Below are 21237 nucleotides of genomic sequence, written 5' to 3'. Positions count from 1 at the left end.
AATAAACTCCACCCCTAAAAATCTTCCGCAAGAATAAACGCCTCGGGGCATTTCTTCGAAAATACGGTAGGCCTACTTTACTTTACGACTTAATTATTTCATAATGGGTAATATGAATTTAATTCTCGACATTATTAAAGGCTACTTGGACCTAAGATATTTAAATGGTTTACAAATTTGTTAATCACCCGTGTAAAGGTATTCTGGTAAGCGTAATTGGGAAAGCATATTTAACCTATAGTGCAGTTGTTATTTTATATATTAATTGTCACTTATCGAACTGTATTCATTTACTTTTAGCTTCCAACCCAATCGGTCATATTTAACCAAGATGTTGCAAACATTTGTTATTAAGTTACTTGTGTTTTCCATGATCACCCATGTAGTGGTATTAGAACAGCCACAGACAATAAAGTCAAATGCGCCTGGTAAACCTGGTACGATTCGGCTAACGACGAATCATGAAAGACGACGAAGAAACATCGGAGATAATACTGAATTCACCCTTGATGAAATTGAAGGTATCGTTGATCGTCACAACTATTTCAGACGGAATGTTTCACCTGGACCCGCATCAGATATGCTATACATGGTACGTATAAATAATACAATTATTTTCCGTACGGAACTTTCGCCAATGAGCTAGGCCGAATATGAGCACTGTTTCAATAATTTGACAGTATGATTTATATATATTATTATATATACATAAAGTTATTCTCTTCAGCAGAAACAAAACCAATTACTTCACCTGAAACCAGTTGTCTGACAGGCTTTCTGTTGACCATTTCCCCCCTTTTTCAGAGACTGTATTTAATAATATTGTTTAATACATATTTGAAATGTAATGCTTACTTACACAACATCCATTAAATACTCAAAAAACAGTTTTGTTAACATATTAAAACATTCCAAATTACTTAGTTCAGACCACTTTCTATACAATTATTTTTGATTTCCCAACTTGCTTTAAGTTCCCGTTGCAACTCAGCTACGTTTGTGTTCTTATTACACATTTTTGCTTTGTATATAAAATTTAATAAAAATGTAAATAACATTTCTTATTATAACTGATTTGTTGTGAAATCCAAAATCTAAACGGATATTTAGTTTCAATTTACTATGAATCCATGTTTTAAAAAAGGTACAAATAATACATTCACAAAACAAGTGAATTAGTGTTTATTTTTCCTTATGGCAGAAATCTGAACGACCAATCATGTACAGAAAAGTGTTTCTGTACATGATTCTATTTACCAACCTATATTGGAACCACCTTAATTTTGTGTCAGTGGTACATTTAAATTTGATATACGGTGTATTTGTTCAGAAATATTTAATTTTAACCACTTTGATCTTGATTTAAAATTAACATTGGTCAAGTTAAGCATCATTATTATACATTTCTACAACCTCTCTTCTCAGAGAAAATTATTGTGAATGAAAAAGGAATAAAAGGCTCCTCAACGCGCCTAGTAGGGCTACATTCAGTGGAAATTTGACAGGTTTTTTTAACCAACTAATAATTATATTATTTTAGATAAAATTAGATTTTAAAATTCGACTTAAATTTTTCAAAATTCATGAATTTACCATTTTCATCTAGTAGATCGTTGACAAACCTTATTCCATGTGCATCTCAATTTACATAGTAAACATATGTATGATTAATTATAAAATTCTCATTATACCAAAGTGTTTCTTCAACATTATTTGGGGTTTGATCTGTCCAACCTGTTAAAACATCTTTCCAAAAATAATTATCTATCTGTGATGCTAGATATAGAGGGCACTTAAACCCAAATTGTAATATATCACCAATACGATTGTTTGTTATATGACACCAAGTATTGCCATTTAGTGGCGACAGTATTTGCATATCTTCTTAACAAATTCGATTTAAGCGCCTTAAACAATGTAAAAATATTAACCATTCTTAGTCCGCCACCACCATAATTTAAACATATTTCTTTTCTACTTATTCTGTCAAAGTTGCTATTCCAGATCAAATTAAATAAAAGTTTATTCAATTTACATAGGTATTTATTAGATGGTGAGTAAATTGATAAAATATATCAGTTTTGGAAGTACAAACGATTTTTATGATTGTGATTTTTGCCAAAACCGCAAGTATTCTTGAAGACAACGAATTAAGCATTTGTTTAATTAACAAAAGTTTCTCATGATAATTTAAATCTATCATTCTTTCTAATTTTACCGAAAACATTTTTCCTAAAATTGTAAATGTTTTACCTGGGTCCAAAATTATACGTTTTTGTTGCAGTGACCGTTATGAACTACCTTTTTAGTCGCGTGTGCAACGCGACTCTACAATTTACTATGTCGGTCGGTCGGTCGGTAAACACTAACTTGTATATGGCTTTGTCTTGATATCACTTTCATCTAGCTAAGTCAATTTTTCACAGTATATTCCTTATGGCCAGGAAAGGATGTGGTTATATTTTCACGGTGCGCAATCAAACATTTTTTTTTCAACTCGAAATTACGTTATACAAGTGACAGGCTACGCACGTACGTGTAAGTTAACAAAATTGTGAAAATATGCTCAATTTTAAAATTAATAGAGATCGTCAGAATGCTCGGGAACGCCTATTTTGCATTTCATTTTCTTAAAGTTTATCATATGTATGATTTATTATGAAATTAAGAGAACAAAAGTTGATTAATTCATCATTAATTGCATATTATATTTTTTTTAAATAATTTCGACAATCAAACAAATTATGACATTTTCATAGGCCGAAATAACAAACTTACCATTAACTTTCTTCCTTAAAATGTTCATATATTACATTTAATAGTATAATAGTTTGACAGTGCATCATTTTTTTTAAATATTTTTAAAGATTTCATCATAGTAAAAAGTTATAATTCATTGCGGTAGGCCTATGTAATAATTTATCTGCACCAAAGTGGTTACTGCATAGTAAATACACGGAGGAATCTTTCTACAACTTTTAATCAGTTGTGTATGGCTCGGTAGTACCGAGATCGAGTCTCACCTTGGGAAACGAAACGAAATAAGAAGCTTACCAGCTTCCTCAATATGTGTGCTGTTTCCAGGATGGCCGACATGTGAGCTCTTAACTTTTCATGCCATTCATTTTTGGCAATCTACAGCTCACTATGTCGGTTGGTTGGTCGGTCGGTCGGTAAACACTAACTTGAGCACGCGACTGCAGCCATCTGTATGGCCTTGTTTGAATCCAAACCAAATAATTTTTGTTTTTTCAATATTTATTTTTAACCATGAGATGTCACCGAAACGTTCAAGATTTGTAGCAAACAAATTAAAGATGTTTCCGTGCCGTCCAGGCATCAGCATATTGGTTAATTTTATATTCTGCACAAAGGAGCCCTGGGAGACGCCACAGGCGATAGAGCAAACATTGGAAATAGAGTTAAAATATTTAATGCATTGGGAGCGGTTAGTGAGCTAGCTTTTGAAAACGTTTAAAGCGAATCCTCGGATTCCATAATGAGACAATTTAAAAAGATAATGAGACAATTTAAAATTCTCTCAATAATAGCGATTCGACATAAACCCTTTCTGATCTTCATGAATTATATTCGGTAAACATTTTTTAATTCTTTCAGCTATGCATGCAGATCCAATTTTATAAATCGCATTCAATAGCGAAATTGGCCTCCAGTTTTCCGTTTATTTCCTTTTGGTAATAACAAAAATTTATCCCTGTTTCTGTGTAATGGATACATTTTCATTTAATTTACGGATTGTTAGGTATTTTTTCGAGCTAAGTGAATAAAACCAAAATATTCATCGATTGTCTTATAGATTAATTAATATATATTAGTTTATTTATATCGATATTTTAATTTTAAGATTTTAGTTATTATTTGACGTCAAGGATATAAATCATGATCTATCCATCTAAATGCATGTCCGACAGATTATTAGAATGAATTTTAAATTATATAGATTATCTTGATTTGTCATGTTAAAATCCCACTGCTGGAAATGCGTTTTTTTTTAAAGATATTTGTATTACCTTCTGTAATTAACAAGCAATTTAGACATTGGGCCACCATTTTCATATAGAATGCGTTTTTAGAGTGTTTTTTTTATAGAAATATTTATATAGAGTGAAATAATAACAACTATAATAACGCTATATGATGGCAGTCACGTAAATTATTTTCATTTTGGTCATATAGTCCTCCTCTCTTTCTTTTGAAAACATTTCACGTGCTGTTGACGTGAGATCAGTTAGAAGTAAAAATGAATTTAACCTTGGCATTTAAAAATTAATGAAATGTTAAGACTACGCATTTAGTTTGTTTCATCAACAATAACAATACCATCGTATACGTGTTTGCACGATAACAACCTGGGATTCAATGACGGTATAAGAACAAAAATAGCTTAACTCCGTTAAACACAGCTCAGTGGAGTAGGTAAGCATAGGTGTTATTATGCATTATCATGCATATTAATTTCATTTATTTATTTCGTAATCAGAGTACATGCATAACAAATAAATGAAAATGTACACAGTCATACTTTTGTTTTGTTATCCTCGCATCGTTTGTTTAATCATGCGTATCATCACAGCTCACTATGTCGGTCGGTTGGTCGGTTATTAGCATTCGTCAATTGGGAAAACAAATAAAAAAATGAATTAATAAGTAAGTAACCTTTCATGATAACATGTAAATACCTATTTAGGTTTCTTTTTGCCTTTGGTTCTTTCATTCTTCTTTCTCCATTGGTATGCGATGGAGGATGTTTCGGTGGGTGTATCTGGTGATTCACGGGTTCTCCAACGTGAATGATTATTGCTGTTAAAGTTAACATTTCTTTTCATAGGAATGGTACGAGGATTTGGAAGACTCTGCACAGCAGTGGGCCGATACTTGTAATTGGGCACATGGTGGGATTCCAAGTGGCGCTGGTCAGAATTTGTACGCAACCACTACGTCACCAGATTCAGGTTTAGGAATAACCGCAACTAACTCTTGGAATGACGAGGATCAGTTTTATGATTACGATACCAATTCTTGCGCATCGGGCGAAGTGTGTGGCCATTACACGCAGGTACATTCGATTTTTTTCTGGTCTAGAAGGCATGTATTGCCTTTTAGGCCTATAGCTACTGTAGCTCGTACTGTGATTTTAAATTTTGTATATTATTTTCACTGGTCAAGTATATTGTATTGAACTTGGAAGTGTCCTAGCATGGCATATAGTATATACATGTTCTTGAAAGTTTTATAGAAGAGGCTTTCGATTTGCGATATTTCAGAAAATTTGCTATTTTGGTGAGTGAAAATCAATACAAAATGGTTTATACACACAAAATGCAGGTATATAGTAACTAATAAAAGTTATAAAAGTCAGTTAACCCGTTTAAATCTACGCCATGAATAAGTCATCATCATATTTGCATAAATGCCCACAAAAAGAGCAATTACAATTATTCCATTGGGGTACTAAATTTAAAAAACAATTTAATATAAACAACGACGAAGAAATTGTTTCTAAACATTTCATTTAAACAATTTCATTCAAAACATTATATTTAATTCATATCAATGCATTTCTTTCACATATCGCGTCATAAAATTCATATTGATGCATTTCATTCACATATCGCGTCATTAAATTCATATCTTCGAAATGTTGCGTAAACGGAGTTCCATACAAAATATCAAGGTTAAGTAAGTTATAAAGTTCGATTGATTGATTTTGGCACGAACACGAAAAAAATGATAAACGAGTCTCGTCATTTGTGATAATCATAAATGGAAATTCATGATTGTTTATTGTTCATACATTTTTCAGTATATTAACACATATCCATCATAAACATTATTTTATTTAGTCAGTAAAGCAAACATTATGAAATAGATTTTATAATTGTTATTGATCAGACGTAGTTATGGGATGTTTCGTTCCAAAATCAACCAATCAAACTTTATGATGTACGCGCGCGCAATTATTCTTTCCTCGGTACGCCTGTGCACGCCGACATTTCACCGTCACATTTGCAATTAATCTTTAATGTAGATTGTGACCTTAAATTTGATCTAAAATTAATTAATTAATATATATAATTTGTTTTCATATTGTAGAACGTCTGGGCTTCCACAGAGGGCATCGGCTGTGGAATAAGATTTTGTTCGTCTATTACCGGGTTATCTTGGCAAAACGGTGGAAATATCGTCGTATGTAACTACAGGCCAGGGTAAATATGCCTACGTTACGCAATAGTATACAAAACATGGACTTATGGAGTTTTCATGTGGCCACGTGGTGCCTTTGTGACGTCACTTTCATCACTGTTGATACATGTGTTGACCTAATTATAGTACATTAATTTACATTATTCCCGCATCCGATTGATAAATGGAAGGCGTAACCTTTCTGCAATTTACACCGTGTGGAGCGTATAGTTGATAGGGCAATTATTTGTTATTCATGTTACCCACAATCGTTCAATCAAATTACAGAAATCTATTTAGGTGTTTTATAAGACACCGCCTATTAAACGCCATGTGACCCTCAATCGTCCAATCAAATGACAAGAATGTATTTAGGTGTGTTATAATACAGAGCGTATGCTTTTATTTTTTTATTAAACTTTGTGTGAAAGGTGACTCAAAACAGCTGAGGCTGACATGTATGAGGTCCTTTAACACTTAAAAAACGGGAACGATACAAATACGAAAAACGAGAAAAAGACAACATAACAAAAAGATACCAATAAAAATATATATGATATATAAATAAATAAATAAAATAACAGCAGAAAACTTGGTTACTTCATTGTTTTAATCACTACAAATATATATCATATGTTTTATATTTCGCCTGATGAGTGCGGCCAGCTAGATGCTGGTCATACGAAACAGATTTGTAGCGATTAAAACAATGAAGTAACCAAGTTTTCTGCTGTTATTTTATTTATTGATATATATATCATTATCACAGATTTCCTCATCTTTATCGTTTCAAATTAATTAATTAAATTTCAGTATATCACCGGGCGGTTTAGAAATAATGTTCTTTGCCTAATGTGTAAATCCAAAGGCAAATTACTGAAAAAATGACAATGCTGTCGGTATCAGTGGTTGGATCTCAATAGAGATACAAAAAAAAAAGCGAAAAGCTAAATCAAAACGATAAAGTAAAACAGCCAGAAAAGTTAGCAGAGCTTTCGGGCAACACTTCATATATGAACATTTCGAAACACTCAGGTACATTGCCTACTCCTAACATATTAAGGGGTAAGATATTTTGTTAGTCGAAAAATGGATGATGTAAAGAGTATTGTTTAACCAATCTCTCCTAATCTTACAGTTCTGATTCTCTCTTTTTATAGCGGGAATATTGTGGGCCAGCGGCCGTACGAATTAGGTCCGAAATGTTCGGAGTGTTTAGCAAACACAGATAATGGTGTGTGCGATGATGGATTATGTCGTAAGTATAACATACAATATATATATGATGTGTCATTAATTTAATTAGGATCATATGACGTTTGCCGTTTTACTAAACACTTTTAAACAAACTATTACTAAGTTTTATAACTTCGATATACAGTAGTACAGTTTGAATAAAATCAACAACTGAGACAGGTTGGTGAGTAAAACCTAGACGGTTATTGTCACAACCGTCTATTTCACAAAGCATAGATTGTTTTTTGATATAATCTATGTAATCAAGTATGCCTGCATCAACATGCAGATGACGTAAATAACTCTATAATTATCAATTTGAGAAATGTTCAAACGGAGTAGGCTGCATTCACTAAACGAAGTACATATATACATATTCTGAGGTGATTGGTAGAAAGTAAGATAAAAATTAATGGCAATAATTTAGTAATATTAAGTCGTTCATATCATTTTGCGCAATATCTTTGGGTTGGTCATATCAGGTGTAATAAAATAGTTCAATTCAAATAATACAATTAGTGCAATTTTAGTGCTTCATAGTTTACCTCCGCCAAGGAGCTATCGATCACTTGTGTTTGTTTTATTTATTTAAAAAAAATTCAACTTCTCACAAAAATGGTCTAAAGAAGAATGAGATTTTCAATCATGTTCATTCAATAATTCAATACATTGTTTTTAATTAAATTACAATCAAGTTTCTCATTTTTTTTGTTTAGGTTCATGCAATTCGGATGATGAAGATTGTAAGTAAAACCTCAACACACTTGATATATAATTGTCCCCCTGGAAAAATAATTTGTGCACAATTTTTGGTTGAATATGCCGTTTTAATGTCGCATAATAGTTTTGACCAAATATTGGATCGAAATGATATTTCTTTATCTGAAAAAACTGTGTTGAATTTAAAGCAAAAGTAGTAAAATTGTCTGCCAGCCTATGGGTTTTTGATTGAATTTAACCATTTATTTTGTCATTTTTGTAAGTGTAAACATTATTTTCCCCCATCTTTTTTCTACTGAAGTGATTAATTTGATTAAAACTACAAAATAACCTATTCAGAGTATTATTTAATTGTTCTTCATTTTTTATGTTTTTGGGGGACAATACATCTTTAATTGTTTCGATTTGTTGATTTGATATGCACGTGCATTATTTTTTCCTATCCTCACAATTTGGTTACTACTGCATGCTTGGCTGTGTTTCCTGCGTAGCCAAATAACATGTTCCACTCCGCGGCCATTATTCAAACATTGTCTTGTTTAATGACCTAGTCTGACACCTAGCCTAGAGTCAACGGTTAAAAGTTTGATGTATAAATATGTTTATAAGTTTTGTACTGATTTTTCAACGCATTAACTATTCTAGGCATATACTGATTTGATAAATACTTCTACAAGATGCACATTTCCCTAGGTTCTCTTGTTTTTTTTCCTGCTTGCTAACCAGTTCTTATTGTATTCTTTTGTTTCCATTTCAGATATCCAATCTATTAAGTTTATGCACAACGGTTATTTCACAACTTCAGAGGGCGCCTCTAAGTTTCTTAGTGCCTATTCTATAATAAATTTCTTTGGCAATTTAGTGCAGTTTTAAAAGGGCACAAGCAAATTTATTTGTTTTGCTTTTTTTCTGCTAACAGGCCTAGCTCTAGGTTGTGACCTTGACTGTCAACACGGTGGTGAATGTTACTTGGATGAAGAAGATGAGGGAGCAGAAAAGTGTAACTGTCCCTATGGATTCACGGGCCAATTATGCCAAAGAGGTAAATACTAATTCAGATATTGAAAATGAGAATGACGTTGACAATGATGATGACAATATACCTACAATATAAATGATGAAGATGCGAATGATGACAAAGAAGATGACAATGACACAATGTGATAATGATAAATGATGATGAGGTAATAATGACCATGATGACAATAATAATGAAACTAAACTCATCTTTAGGATGGTGTTAATGAATTGAACGCGATGTTTATGCGCATGCGTATTCATATTCCCGTCTGAGCTGTCAAAATTCACAGTTTTTTTAATGTTTTTTTTTCGTCAACGAAATCCGTAATGGTTTCATCAAAAGAATCATCATACGTTCACTCAGGTTTGAGTTCAAATGGAAAAGAAAAGCTGGATGTGTTTCTTTCGTATTAATAATTGTTACTGAGCTAGTACGAGGTGCAACAACGTTTATTGTTTTTTTTTACTTTGTTTTAGTGACTGCTTACTGCGAATGTGAACCTGCAAGATAAGAAATTAAATCGAATGGATCTCCGGCAATCAATGAAGACATAAATAGACATAGACATAAATAATAATAATAATATATGGTTATGGTACACTAAATTACGATAATGTAATATTCTCGCTGTTGATATTTTTTGACTTCGCTTGCTTGTTTCCGTAAAAAAAAAAAGTTTTTCAGATTTGTATAATTTTTACTTAGTTTATATTATATTGATTCATTTCGATGCATCTATAGTGGGAAGCAAGCTTTATAAAAAATCCCATATTGAAGTAAGGTAATGTAGGACCATGGAGGAAATAGTAGGACATACCGGATATAATGTAGAAAATAAAGCACTGCTGCCAATCAAACAAACTCTAACCGCAGCCCTCTATAGGACGCTGTGAATCAACTGTTACATTTTTTTGGAACAAAATATAGCCATGTAGAAATCGTATGCGCAGTCTGATTTTTATATTGACAAGTCTACGTCGATGATTGACAGTGACAGCAAGATATTGCTGAGCAATTTGTTTTAATTTCATCACAGGGGGTTACCCCGGTGAACTGGTTCACACAATAGCCCCTGTATCAGGGGGATTACCACCTATCTGATAGGACAGTGATTAATTCACTATTGGTAATCCTTGGCCACATTGCCTAAAGACATAAAATAAAATAAAATAAATAAACAATCATAATACGAAAAGTTTACTTTCTTACGACCGTAATTTTAGGTAGTTATTAATATTAATAAAATATGCAAGTTTTATATTTGAAGTAGGCCTATTATATTGTTCTGCAACCTCCTGAAACGCTTGCGAAGATATGATTAGGCCTACAAACGTGATTTCGTTAGATCGCGTAATTTTTGAATGCGCATCGTGAAAACATAACCACATCGATTCCTGGCCATAAGGAATATACTGAAAAGTTGACTTAGCTAGATGATACTGATCTCAAAATAATTGACGGACAAAATAATGCTAAAGAAAGAATAAATAAAGATTCTGACAAAATCAATAAGGTTATAATGCATTATCATGCATATAACCTAATAAATAGATAAAATTGTTACAATAAACAATAATATGACTCTCCCCAACATGATTACTTCATTGTAGGCCTATTTATTATCCAGTATGTTATAATATTGTGAAAATAAAATAAAATTGAAATTGACATATGCTGCCCTGAATGCATAATTAAGGGGCGTAATTCTGAGTGGATTCAATAGCGAAATGTGAAAGCAGATGCTATCCAATTGGAAGCAACATAACATACGAGTGTAGCAGGACGTAACATAAGATTCTGATTCTTTATTGTTTCTAACGTTCTGTTAACACAATTGATAATTGCATCATAATAACATTTACATCACGATTTCATAATAAATATATAAATATTTATTTATTTCTACATATTCATCGTCAAAGTCCTACAAAAAACGAAAATATATTGCTACCGGCATTTAGTATTAGGCTACTATTTGACAATGCGGTTAATCACCCGTGTAAAGATATTCTGGTAAGCGTAATTGGGAAGCATAACATACCCATTAGTGCATACAATCTCTTGTTGAAGTGTTGGCCTGTATTAATTTACTTTCAGCTTCCAACTCAATGGTCATATCCTACCAAGATGCTGTACACATTTGTTATTCAGATAATTGGGTTTTCCATCATCGCCCATGTAGTGGCATTAGAGAAGCCACATACACTAAAGTCAAATGCGGTCCTTGAGCCTAGTATAATAGGTAAAATCATGGAGTAAAGAATATTATTCTTTACTCCATGGTAAAATGAACCACGAAAGACGACGAAGAAACACGGGAGTTACTGAATTCACTCCTGAAGAAATTGAAGGTATCGTTGATCTTCATAATCAATACAGAAGGAATGTTGCACCGGGACCAGCATCAGATATGCAATACATGGTACGTATTATAGCCATAACAGCAATTCGGTGCGCATTTTTATAGATAGAGTACCACCGATTTAGCCATATTTACAGCAGAATAATGTCGAGTGGCCAGTTTAAGACAAGGGCGACAAAACCATAGCTATTCGCACAGGCAATCCTCGACCATTGTTTTGGTGGTAGAACAATCTTCTCGAATAAAGACTAAAAAGTGAAAGTTCCGTGCAAACATCCGGCTCGTGTCCACTCTAACGAACCCAGTTCATCTTTGGGAAAAGTAGGGGTGTAATGGTTCATTCAGCCCCTGTCGTTTTGGACAGACGAAGGGTGCTGTTTGGTGACAGCACTCGACACGAAGGAACCCTTTGGGTAGAAGAAATTTAATTTATTCCCCTACATTTACATTGGAGAAACAGCAGAACAGTGCAAAAGTACAAACAATTTTAATCTAAGTCGATAATGCGTCTTAAATGCATGAACTCATTTTTTTTTAAATTCTTATTTTTATATATTAATAATGTTACCTTTGCAAAGATTAAGAAGCCCATCTTTATTTAAAATGCAATCTCATTCTATGGATTTTGTTATGCCTTATCTATCTATATATAAATTTACGTTAGGAAAATATTCGGTAAATCGCGCGCTACTTCTAGAATATCTCGATGGTATATAAAGTTGGTTCGTACTTTCGGGTACTGATTTTAACCACTGATTTAAGCCTGTTTACTAATTATATTGAGTTAGATAATTAGTTATTGACAATAAACTAAGTTAAATAACTAACCCGCACACAATAATACGAATACGAGGATAGCAAACTTATAAATCATCTCCTAAATGATGTTAAGAACAACAATATAGAAAGTGGAGTCTTTGTGGGAACAAGAAGAATAATATCAGTTTCTCCACTTTTATTGTTTTGTCGTCGTTGATAGGTTTTATGAAAATCATACATAATTTACACCATCCTTTTAACCAACATACTACACAAAATATTAAAATGTATCTATTTATTTGTCTCAAAATAGAAAAACATCAAGGTAATGTAAATAAATATTGTTTCAGCTATCATTTTCTGTAAAAATAAAAAAAAAATTTCAGCCTTTTAATGTTTTTGGCTGTTTCTACAAATCTACAAATGTGACTTATGTCCGATTTCGCTTGCATGTGCCACATATTGAGAATATAATTTTTTTTTTAAAAATATTGGCTGTTCTTTTAAACTCGGCTTCGCAAGAGCAGTCGATCTTTCAATTCAACGATGATTACCTTGTTGCAATAAATAATTTTAATTGAATTGAATTTTATCTCATGAAATATTCTCACCTTCTAACTAATAAACATTCATTATTTGGATACAATTTTAGTCGTACAAAAAACGATTCTCTTTGACATTGACGTGTTGACGTCAGTTAACTTATAAATAGTTAAAAAAATAATAATACGACCTTGGCATTAAAAAACTATTTAACTATACAAATAGTTTCAAAAATAAATATTAAGATCTTGGCATTAAAAAACTATTTAACTATACAAATTGTTTTCTTAAAACTATTTGGTTCTTGAACAACAACAATACCACCGAATAAGCATGGTATCGTATCGAAAAACCTGAACCCAGTGATTGGGTAAATGAAAAAACTCAAGAGTACAGCTTGTCATTCTTCTGAAGAAGTTTTCCATAGAAGGAACAACGAAACCGTCAAGAAGGTATTTACCATCTATTTTCGTTTTGGACACTGTTTCAAAACTGAAATATCATTCACGAATAAGTGTACGAATGTCATAAAGAGGTGTGGGGAGGGGGAGAGAGAGGTATAATTATACAAACCAGATAAACATTTACAATAAAACGAATACATATGTTAAATATTTTCAAAAAATAGGAATGGAACAACGATTTGGCAGACCTGGCACAGCAGTGGGCCGATAGATGTACTTGGGAGCATGGGAACGTAGACAATGATTTATACCCTAAAGATGACCTTGGTCAGAATTTGTTTTTATCCACTGAGTCACTAGGAAATAATCGATCTACTACTCTTGGAACTTATGCTATTACGAGTTGGCATAGCGAGGTTCAGAATTATCATTATAATAACAATACATGCACTGAAGGTGAAACTTGTGGCCATTACACGCAGGTACAATAGGCATACTTTTTCGACTCCTATAAAGTGTAGTGTAGTTTAGTTTAGATATAGGCCTATTATGAGCTGTAGGAGAGTGCATCACCTACAGCTTAGTTCTTACTTACATTACACAAACTGCTTACATTACATCTCATTTGTAAGACGTCTTCCTTGGCTACAACCTCGAAACAAATGTACACTATATTCAGCGCCACATGAACTTATGGAAAAGTATACTTCTGATGCCGCTGAAGTTTAGCATACAGTGCAATAAAACTAATTGTGTATTATATAATTGTTACATAAAAACAGAGAAACTCAAACTACAACAGCACAGCTGTTTTGATTCGACTAGAGTCCCATCCAAGCACTATAGGTCTCCTGCATTATGAATAGCCTAATTCCGTCGTTCGATCTGTCGATAGTAGTAAAATTGTCTGAAAACCTAAAAGCAATTTTGGATATCAACCATGGTGGGCGGAGGTTTTTAAATGCTTTGTTCAAAGGTGCAATTTCCCAGTTCGCTTTCCCAGCATTTTCAAAACTTTGATTCCATCTCAATTAAGACGTTCATTTCCTAATGCCCAAATAAGAGCATGACGTCACCTAAAAGAGATTACCTGCCTTCTCATACACAGTTGATTGTTACTTGCATGTACAACAGTACCGTAGATAGATAAACATTAGCACATGTAAACAGAACAGGGATATAGAACATTACAAAAACTTATTCAACTGATTTGTTTTCATACAACAGGTCGTCTGGGCTTCAACATATAACGTTGGATGTGGTATAAAAACATGTACGACTATTATTGGTATTCCTTTCGGAAGCGGAACATTCATTGTGTGTAACTACATATCAAGGTAAATGCTTTTTTAGAAAGATATTAGGCCTACACGTAATTATATATTTCAGAACAGTTACAGTTACTTCTAAAACATTTAAAAATCTATGCTGAGTTTCATCGGGGAAGAGTTAAATTAATTGTAATTTAACTTGTCCCTGTTTCCATGTTATATTATACCTAGCGCTTGAGTGATGACAGGTTCATATAATTTCAGTTAATGTGAAAATTGTCGTATTCGATTGGGAACTCCGTTGTAAACATAAAGACTCATTGAGTACTTTTTGTATTCGAATGGTAAATTGTAAGCAGATTCTGATCATTCGAATAGAAAAACGTTAACAACGAAAGCTTCGTTATAAGAACAATATCAATACTCAAAATACTCCGTTAAATGGAGTACTCAACGGAACAACACTCAACAGTAAAACTCCCGATCGAATACGACAAATGTCGAACTTTCTCAGGTTCCCGCTGACCATCTGATTAACTCTCTTTCACTATGAAGTTTAGATTCGAACCCCATACATCGACATGCAAAGCCCATTTATTAATTGTCTAAACCATTCGGATACACAGACGGTCCTGTGGAAATCATTTGCATTTTCGAATTGTATTTAGGTCAATTGTTACGTAGCACCTAAATGCATATTCAATAAGGTAGCGGAATATAACTAATGAATTATTTGTTTTTTGCATCGCTTACCTACAAAATGTATAATTAGCTTCTCGCTAACCAGAACAGGTTTTATACCAAAATACTTTGCCAAATATAAAAGCACTCAATTTTATTAATTTTACCAAACTCTTTGCGTACGTTGCACGTGTACTGTATTCACTAACCATTACGCGGTCTTCTATTTTGTGTTTACAGAGGAAACCAAGTTGGCCAATGCTGCCCTGATTTACGAAAGGGCATTATCTCAAAAAATGTAGTTTTGAGTAAATAAGCAAAACGTGTTTGAGTTTATCTTTAAAAATCTAGAGACAAATTAATGGTTTTTCTGTTATAATAGGTATTAGTACATATATAGAAAATATGTAACATGAATTTTATTTTAATAATTTATTATTTAGGGGGTCAAAATTGAGATAATTCCTTCTTGTAAATTATTCATACTAACTAATAACAATAGATAATTTAACAAAAGGCATTATCTCTATATTTACATAGAATGTACACTACAAAACTAATCTAATAGCACAAGACAAATATGTTGCAGTAGGGATAGGTAAAGTTAATGAGAGGGAGTAACATGTGGCTGTTGGGCGAGGTGTGGGGAGGGTGTTTGTGGGGGTGGGGATTGGTTTGGGGGGGATTGGTTTGGGGGGGGGGGATTGTGGTGCTCGCTTTGGAAGGATTTCATGAAATTTGATGACAAAAACATAAAAAAACCATTTATAAAAACTCGATTTACAGTAATTTATCGCATTTTCTATCTTGATACAGATTTTTGTTTTTGAGTTTTGTATTTGATATATTTATGCGTTTGCGTACGTTTGAAGTTGGTGGATTTTTCCAAAAGTTTTCTGTTTGTGGAATCAAATTTTTTATTATGTTGTCTTTTTTAATTTGTGGAGTTCCTGTTTATATTTAAAAACTCTCTAGACCTGGTATCCATATATTCATATTTCCAGTATAATTTTGTTTCAACCTTTTTAAAGAGTACTTCTTTAACATCATGAAGTTTTGGTATGCGTAGAAGTCGGTATGAGACATTTTGTTGTCTATAAAAAGTACAAATTTATTAATATTATGCAAATATATTAATATGTAATAGAATAGTCAATGTAAAGGAATAATCAATGTAATGGAATTCAATGTAATGACTACGCTTACTTACAGCCACACCCAAAAAAAATGTAATTCAAAAGACTAAAATACGAATTTCCCAATGCCATTGTTTTATAACAAAAGTTGCTTGACATTGATTTAAATATCAATTGGAAAACACTACAAATGACCATTGGATTTTTTTTACATTTTCAAGGATAATAACGAAGACATAAGTAATAAAAAGTATTAAACTTAGGCCTACTCATTCAATAGGCTCTTGAAAATATCCTTTGCAGCCATGTTATTCCATTTTAGTTTGGTATCTGCATAGATTTATTTTAGGGTTGTCAAATACAATAATTTGATTAAAAGTATTCAATTTATTTTAGTTAACATCTACAAACATAATTTGAGTGTGCTAATTAGCATGCATCAAGTCGACCTCTGATTGGATAATTGTTACTGCTGCAGTGTGCAGTCAAGCGATCATTTCCTGTTGTGTATTGTTTTTTTGAGATAATGCTTTTTACTGAATTTTTTGTAGGTATGAATAAAGATAATGCCCAAACTGATTTTAATTTTTTTAATATTTTTAATATTTATAGAAAAAAAATTTAGTAGCTGTTAAGTTTAAATGATAGATTATACCCTCAAAAGTCATGTAAGACAAAAATCTCAATTTTGAAAAAAATTGAGATAATGCCCTTTCGTAAATCAGGGCAGAATGGCCATACCAAGTATTTGGTCAATCGTGCTCAGGTTGTTTATCAAATATTGAAAACGTGGTGTGCGATGATGGATTATGCCGTAAGTAGAATGGCCGTTATTATGGGGGGTGTCATTCATTCATAACAAATATATATGTTATGTTATTATTTTGGAATTTTCTTTTCACAAAATAATTAAATATATAAAATGGTAAAATGTCTCGTTCTTCAGAAGAATAAAAAAGAAACAATGAAATTGTCTGGGTACCATCTATGTGTCATTTCATTTGTTACTACAGTAGGCCTACAAACCTGAATGAATGTTTCACGGTTCACAAAACATTCCAACAGTCTAGGAAATTTCTTTCTCTAACAAACTTCTTTTAGATAAACTGTAACTAATAAGCATTTTAAATATTCATTTTAATACAAATGAAAAAGCACAAATGTTTATTTTTATTTATACCTTTTATTTTTTATTGTGAGTGCAACGTTTTAATTCATTTTCAATAAAAAACAGTGTTTTTAATGTGCTCAATTTACAATAAATACAGTATTCTCATTTTTTTTGTCATGTGATCTAGATGACGAAGATTGCAAGTATAACACACCTCAAGTGTATTCTTCAATTTAAAAAAATGACTGGGGTAATAATGTGAAGCGCTTAGAAGGAGTGTGCAATAAGCGCTATATAAAAAATGAATATTATTATTATTTTATATTTTGAATTCGTATAACCAACCGTTACATTATTTTATCCATCTTCGCGATTTGTTTACTATTGCAAGCCTGGCTAAAAGAAAACATTTTGTGCAAGGCTGTTTACTGTTTTCTAGTTCTTACTACCTGATAATACATGGTGCGTGACGTAAAGATTATATTATTCTCTTTAAATATAATTTATTTTATCTGCTTCTTTACTGCTAACAGGTCCAGCCCTAGGTTGTGACCTTGATTGTCAAAACGGTGGTGAATGTTACTTGGATACAGAAGATGAGGGAGCAGAAAAATGTAACTGTCCCTATGGATTCACGGGCCAATTATGCCAAAGAGGTAAATAATAATTCAGATATTGAAAATGTTTATAATGAGGACGACGATGACACTGGATAACAATGACAATGACAATCATGACAATGATGGCGACAACTGAGACAACAATAATTAAATTTGACTGTTGTCTTAGATGACAATGACTATGATGGTAATGTTGATGATCACAATGATTATATGAACATGACAACAATAACGATAATGAAGATATCAACGATGATGATGATGATAACAATGAGCATTTTGACGCTATATTATTCCAATTCAACGAAATTAGTAATTAAACTACTACGAAAAACCCTATTCAGAGCTCAATGAATGAAAGAATAAAGATAATGACAGTATAAAGACTAATGAGACGATGATGTTGACAACAATGGGATTAATGGTGACAATGATGATGACAATATACCTACAATATATATGATGAAGATGCGAATGATGACAAGGAAGATGACAATGACACAATGTGATAATGATAAATGATGATGAGGTAATACTGACCATGATGACAACTATGGTGAAACTAAACTCATGTTTAGGATGGTGTTGATGAACGGATATGAATGTTTCATTATCGTGCAAAGTGACGACGATCTTATGTCGTCCGATGTATGAGTCCGTTTTCTTTTTTCACGCGAATTGAACGCGCTGTTTATGCGCATGCGTATTCATATTCCCGTCTGAGCTGTCAAAATTCAAAGTTTTCGCAATGGTTTCATTTGAATGTTACCAACAAATCATAGATCATCAACAGAATCATCACACGTTCACTCAGGTTTGTGTTAAAAATCGCACGCCCTTGTAATGGAAAAGAAAAGCTGGATGTGTTTCTTTCGTATTAATAATTGTTACTGAGCTAGTACGAGGTGCAACAACGTCTTGTGTTTTTTTTCTTTGTTTTAGCGACTGGTTACTGCGGATGTTAAACTGCAAGATAAGAAATTAAATCGAATGGAGCTCCGGCAATCAATGAATATTTTTAAGACATATATATATGGTTATGGTACATTATCGTAATTTAGTGGTGGGATATTATTCTATCTTTTCTATTTCTATTTAAAGTAATTATTAAACGTTATTGTTGAATAATGAACACCGATCATTATCATATAATTCTTCGTTAAAGATATATTGTCCCCCCTGAGAAAAAAAAACATTTTTTAAAATGTTTTGTTGAATATGCCATTTTAATGTCACATAAGTAACCTCTTTGAACAAAAATTATTTACCTGGAAAACTATAATTTAAAGCAACAATGCTATTTGCGTGCGCAAATTTGAGTTAGTGTTTACCGACCGACCGACCGACCAACCGACCAACCGACCGACATAGTGAGCTGTAGAGTTTTGCACGCGACTATAAACTAGTCAAATTTAGTGGAAGTCAATGGGCTTTTTGGTTGAATTAACTACATAAAAAGCAGCTAAAATAGAGAAGTTCATGATGGATATGTCCAGAATAAAGAGAATTGAAATGATCATTCATATAACTGAATAAAATGCCACAACCTACTACCAACAAGAATAATTATCAGAAGAAATGTATAGCACTTTACAGCTTGTGTAGCCTCATCCAAAAACATATATAAAGAAGACGTTCAAACGCCATATTAAATAAAATTATAATATATTTTGAAATGATATAAACTTTTATTGAAAATACTTAATAATGACCTATCATACATTTACTTCTGAACAAATTATATTTTACCACCATGCTAAATTAATTCACAAAACAACTTTACACAAACAACGCCCTAAAATCAACCGCTGCATGGTAGATTGATTTTTGCCATTTCGTCAAATATTTATCTATATCCCGACGTAACATAATAATAGGGAAACCATTAGCGATAAAGTAAAATCACAGATTGATCATTGTTCTGATATATTCTTTGCTCACAACAATTTACTCGTCACTCACTTATTGATGTTAAATGAATAAGATGAAATAGTCACGAATACGGTATAATAACTTCTTTAATTAAATTTGCATATTCGTTGCGATTGCGAAAATGTAATTGTTCACAAGCAAGTCGAGTGGTTTAGGCAGGGACGCACCTGGTCGCCGCAAACCATAGCTATGCAATCGGCATTGATTCTCACAATACAAAATACGGAAACAAATACAAGACAACATACAGAGAAATCAGAATAACCCTGTAAACTATAAAGTATGTTTCCAAAAGGGTCATAAAACGTTTAAAATATGAAAATTGAGAAAAAGAAAATAAAATTTATATAACACAAATTAAACAGCGTACTTAATTAGCAAGCGCCATGCAGGAAGATGGAAGGTGTTTTTCGCCAACTGTATAATTTATCTTAATCGACGCGCGCCTACCGAAATATTTCAATACAATAGTAATCAATGGAGCACTTTACTTGACGACTTAATTATATCACAATGGAAAATAGGAATTGAATAGATTCCAATATTATATCTAACAATACTAAATTGCACAATACCCAACCTAAAAAAACACGCATGGTGACTTGCAATTCTGTTATCGTCATTTCAAAGTCCTACAACACAATACGATCCACTGGTATTTTCACCTAATTCTTACCATTGTTCTATTCTTTGCGACTGAATATGTCTGAGTTAATTAGATAATAATGGTATTTCCACCAATACATTTGTATGGAGTAGTATTAGTTGGTGAGTAGGCATAAAACTCGATTATTTTATCAATTGATACAAATAACTAAATTCATTTGGCCATGAATATCCACCTGATTGAATATTTTTACCTCTATTTAGAAGATAACAATTTAATCAGACTGTTTATAAAATTTATAATTTTTCTTTCTTTCTTTCTTGATCCAAGAAAACATTTATTTTAATGGCCTTATATATAACATTAGAGTGTGATATAAACTTTTATTGAAAATACTTACTAATGACCTATCATACATTTACTTCTGAACAAATTTTATTTTACCACCATGCTAAATTAATTCACAAAACAACTTTACACAAACAACGCCCTAAAATCAACCGCTGCATGGTAGACTGATTTTTGCCATTGCGTCAAATATTTATCTATATCCCGACGTAACATAATAATAGGGAAACCATTAGCGATAAAATAAAATCACAGATTGATCATTGTTCTGATATATTCTTT

At 32.3% G+C, this 21237-nt stretch overlaps 3 protein-coding genes across 4 annotated transcripts in view; 2 read left to right on the top strand and 1 right to left on the bottom strand.

Moving 5' to 3' along the window:
* Window positions 1-4812, bottom strand: part of LOC144850301 (uncharacterized) — a 40637-nt gene extending 35825 nt beyond the window's left edge. For both annotated transcript variants that reach the window (XM_078707551.1, XM_078707552.1), the window contains exon 1: window positions 4701-4812. In XM_078707551.1, the coding sequence (XP_078563677.1) occupies window positions 4701-4735 (35 nt within the window). In that variant the 5' untranslated portion in view covers window positions 4736-4812. The remainder of the gene's footprint in view (window positions 1-4700) is intronic.
* On the top strand, window positions 305-9907 carry LOC144850309 (peptidase inhibitor 16-like). Its single transcript, XM_078707562.1, has 7 exons — window positions 305-592; window positions 4850-5077; window positions 6115-6227; window positions 7365-7462; window positions 8157-8183; window positions 9080-9202; window positions 9658-9907. The coding sequence occupies exons 1-7, from the start codon at window positions 332-334 to the stop codon at window positions 9690-9692; spliced, it is 885 nt and encodes a 294-aa protein (XP_078563688.1). The 5' UTR covers window positions 305-331; the 3' UTR covers window positions 9693-9907.
* Window positions 9908-11261: 1354 nt separating this feature from the next.
* LOC144850310 (GLIPR1-like protein 1) lies at window positions 11262-19131 on the top strand. Its single transcript, XM_078707564.1, has 8 exons — window positions 11262-11430; window positions 11471-11603; window positions 13474-13731; window positions 14477-14586; window positions 15442-15462; window positions 17072-17151; window positions 17982-18104; window positions 19011-19131. Exons 1-8 carry the CDS (start codon window positions 11309-11311, stop codon window positions 19031-19033), a joined length of 870 nt encoding a protein of 289 aa, XP_078563690.1. The 5' UTR covers window positions 11262-11308; the 3' UTR covers window positions 19034-19131.
* Window positions 19132-21237: the final 2106 nt, after the last annotated feature.

Source organism: Antedon bifida, chromosome 8, assembly GCF_963402885.1.
Source record: "Antedon bifida chromosome 8, ecAntBifi1.1, whole genome shotgun sequence".
In the NCBI taxonomy this organism is placed as follows: domain Eukaryota; kingdom Metazoa; phylum Echinodermata; class Crinoidea; order Comatulida; family Antedonidae; genus Antedon; species Antedon bifida.
The sequence above is the reverse complement of the archived record's forward strand: the minus strand, read 5'-3'. Positions and strand labels throughout refer to the sequence as shown.

Excerpts from the sequence above, each read along its gene's own strand:
- LOC144850309 (XM_078707562.1), top strand. The coding sequence starts at position 332 with ATGTTGCAAACATTTGTTATTAAGTTACTTGTGTTTTCCATGATCACC. Across the intron at positions 7,463-8,156 it reads GTGCGATGATGGATTATGTC|GTTCATGCAATTCGGATGAT; the intron begins GTAAGTATAACA and ends TTTTTTGTTTAG. Across the intron at positions 8,184-9,079 it reads CAATTCGGATGATGAAGATT|GCCTAGCTCTAGGTTGTGAC; the intron begins GTAAGTAAAACC and ends TTCTGCTAACAG.
- LOC144850310 (XM_078707564.1), top strand. The coding sequence starts at position 11,309 with ATGCTGTACACATTTGTTATTCAGATAATTGGGTTTTCCATCATCGCC. Across the intron at positions 11,431-11,470 it reads CCTAGTATAATAGGTAAAAT|GAACCACGAAAGACGACGAA; the intron begins CATGGAGTAAAG and ends CCATGGTAAAAT. Across the intron at positions 11,604-13,473 it reads CATCAGATATGCAATACATG|GAATGGAACAACGATTTGGC; the intron begins GTACGTATTATA and ends TTCAAAAAATAG.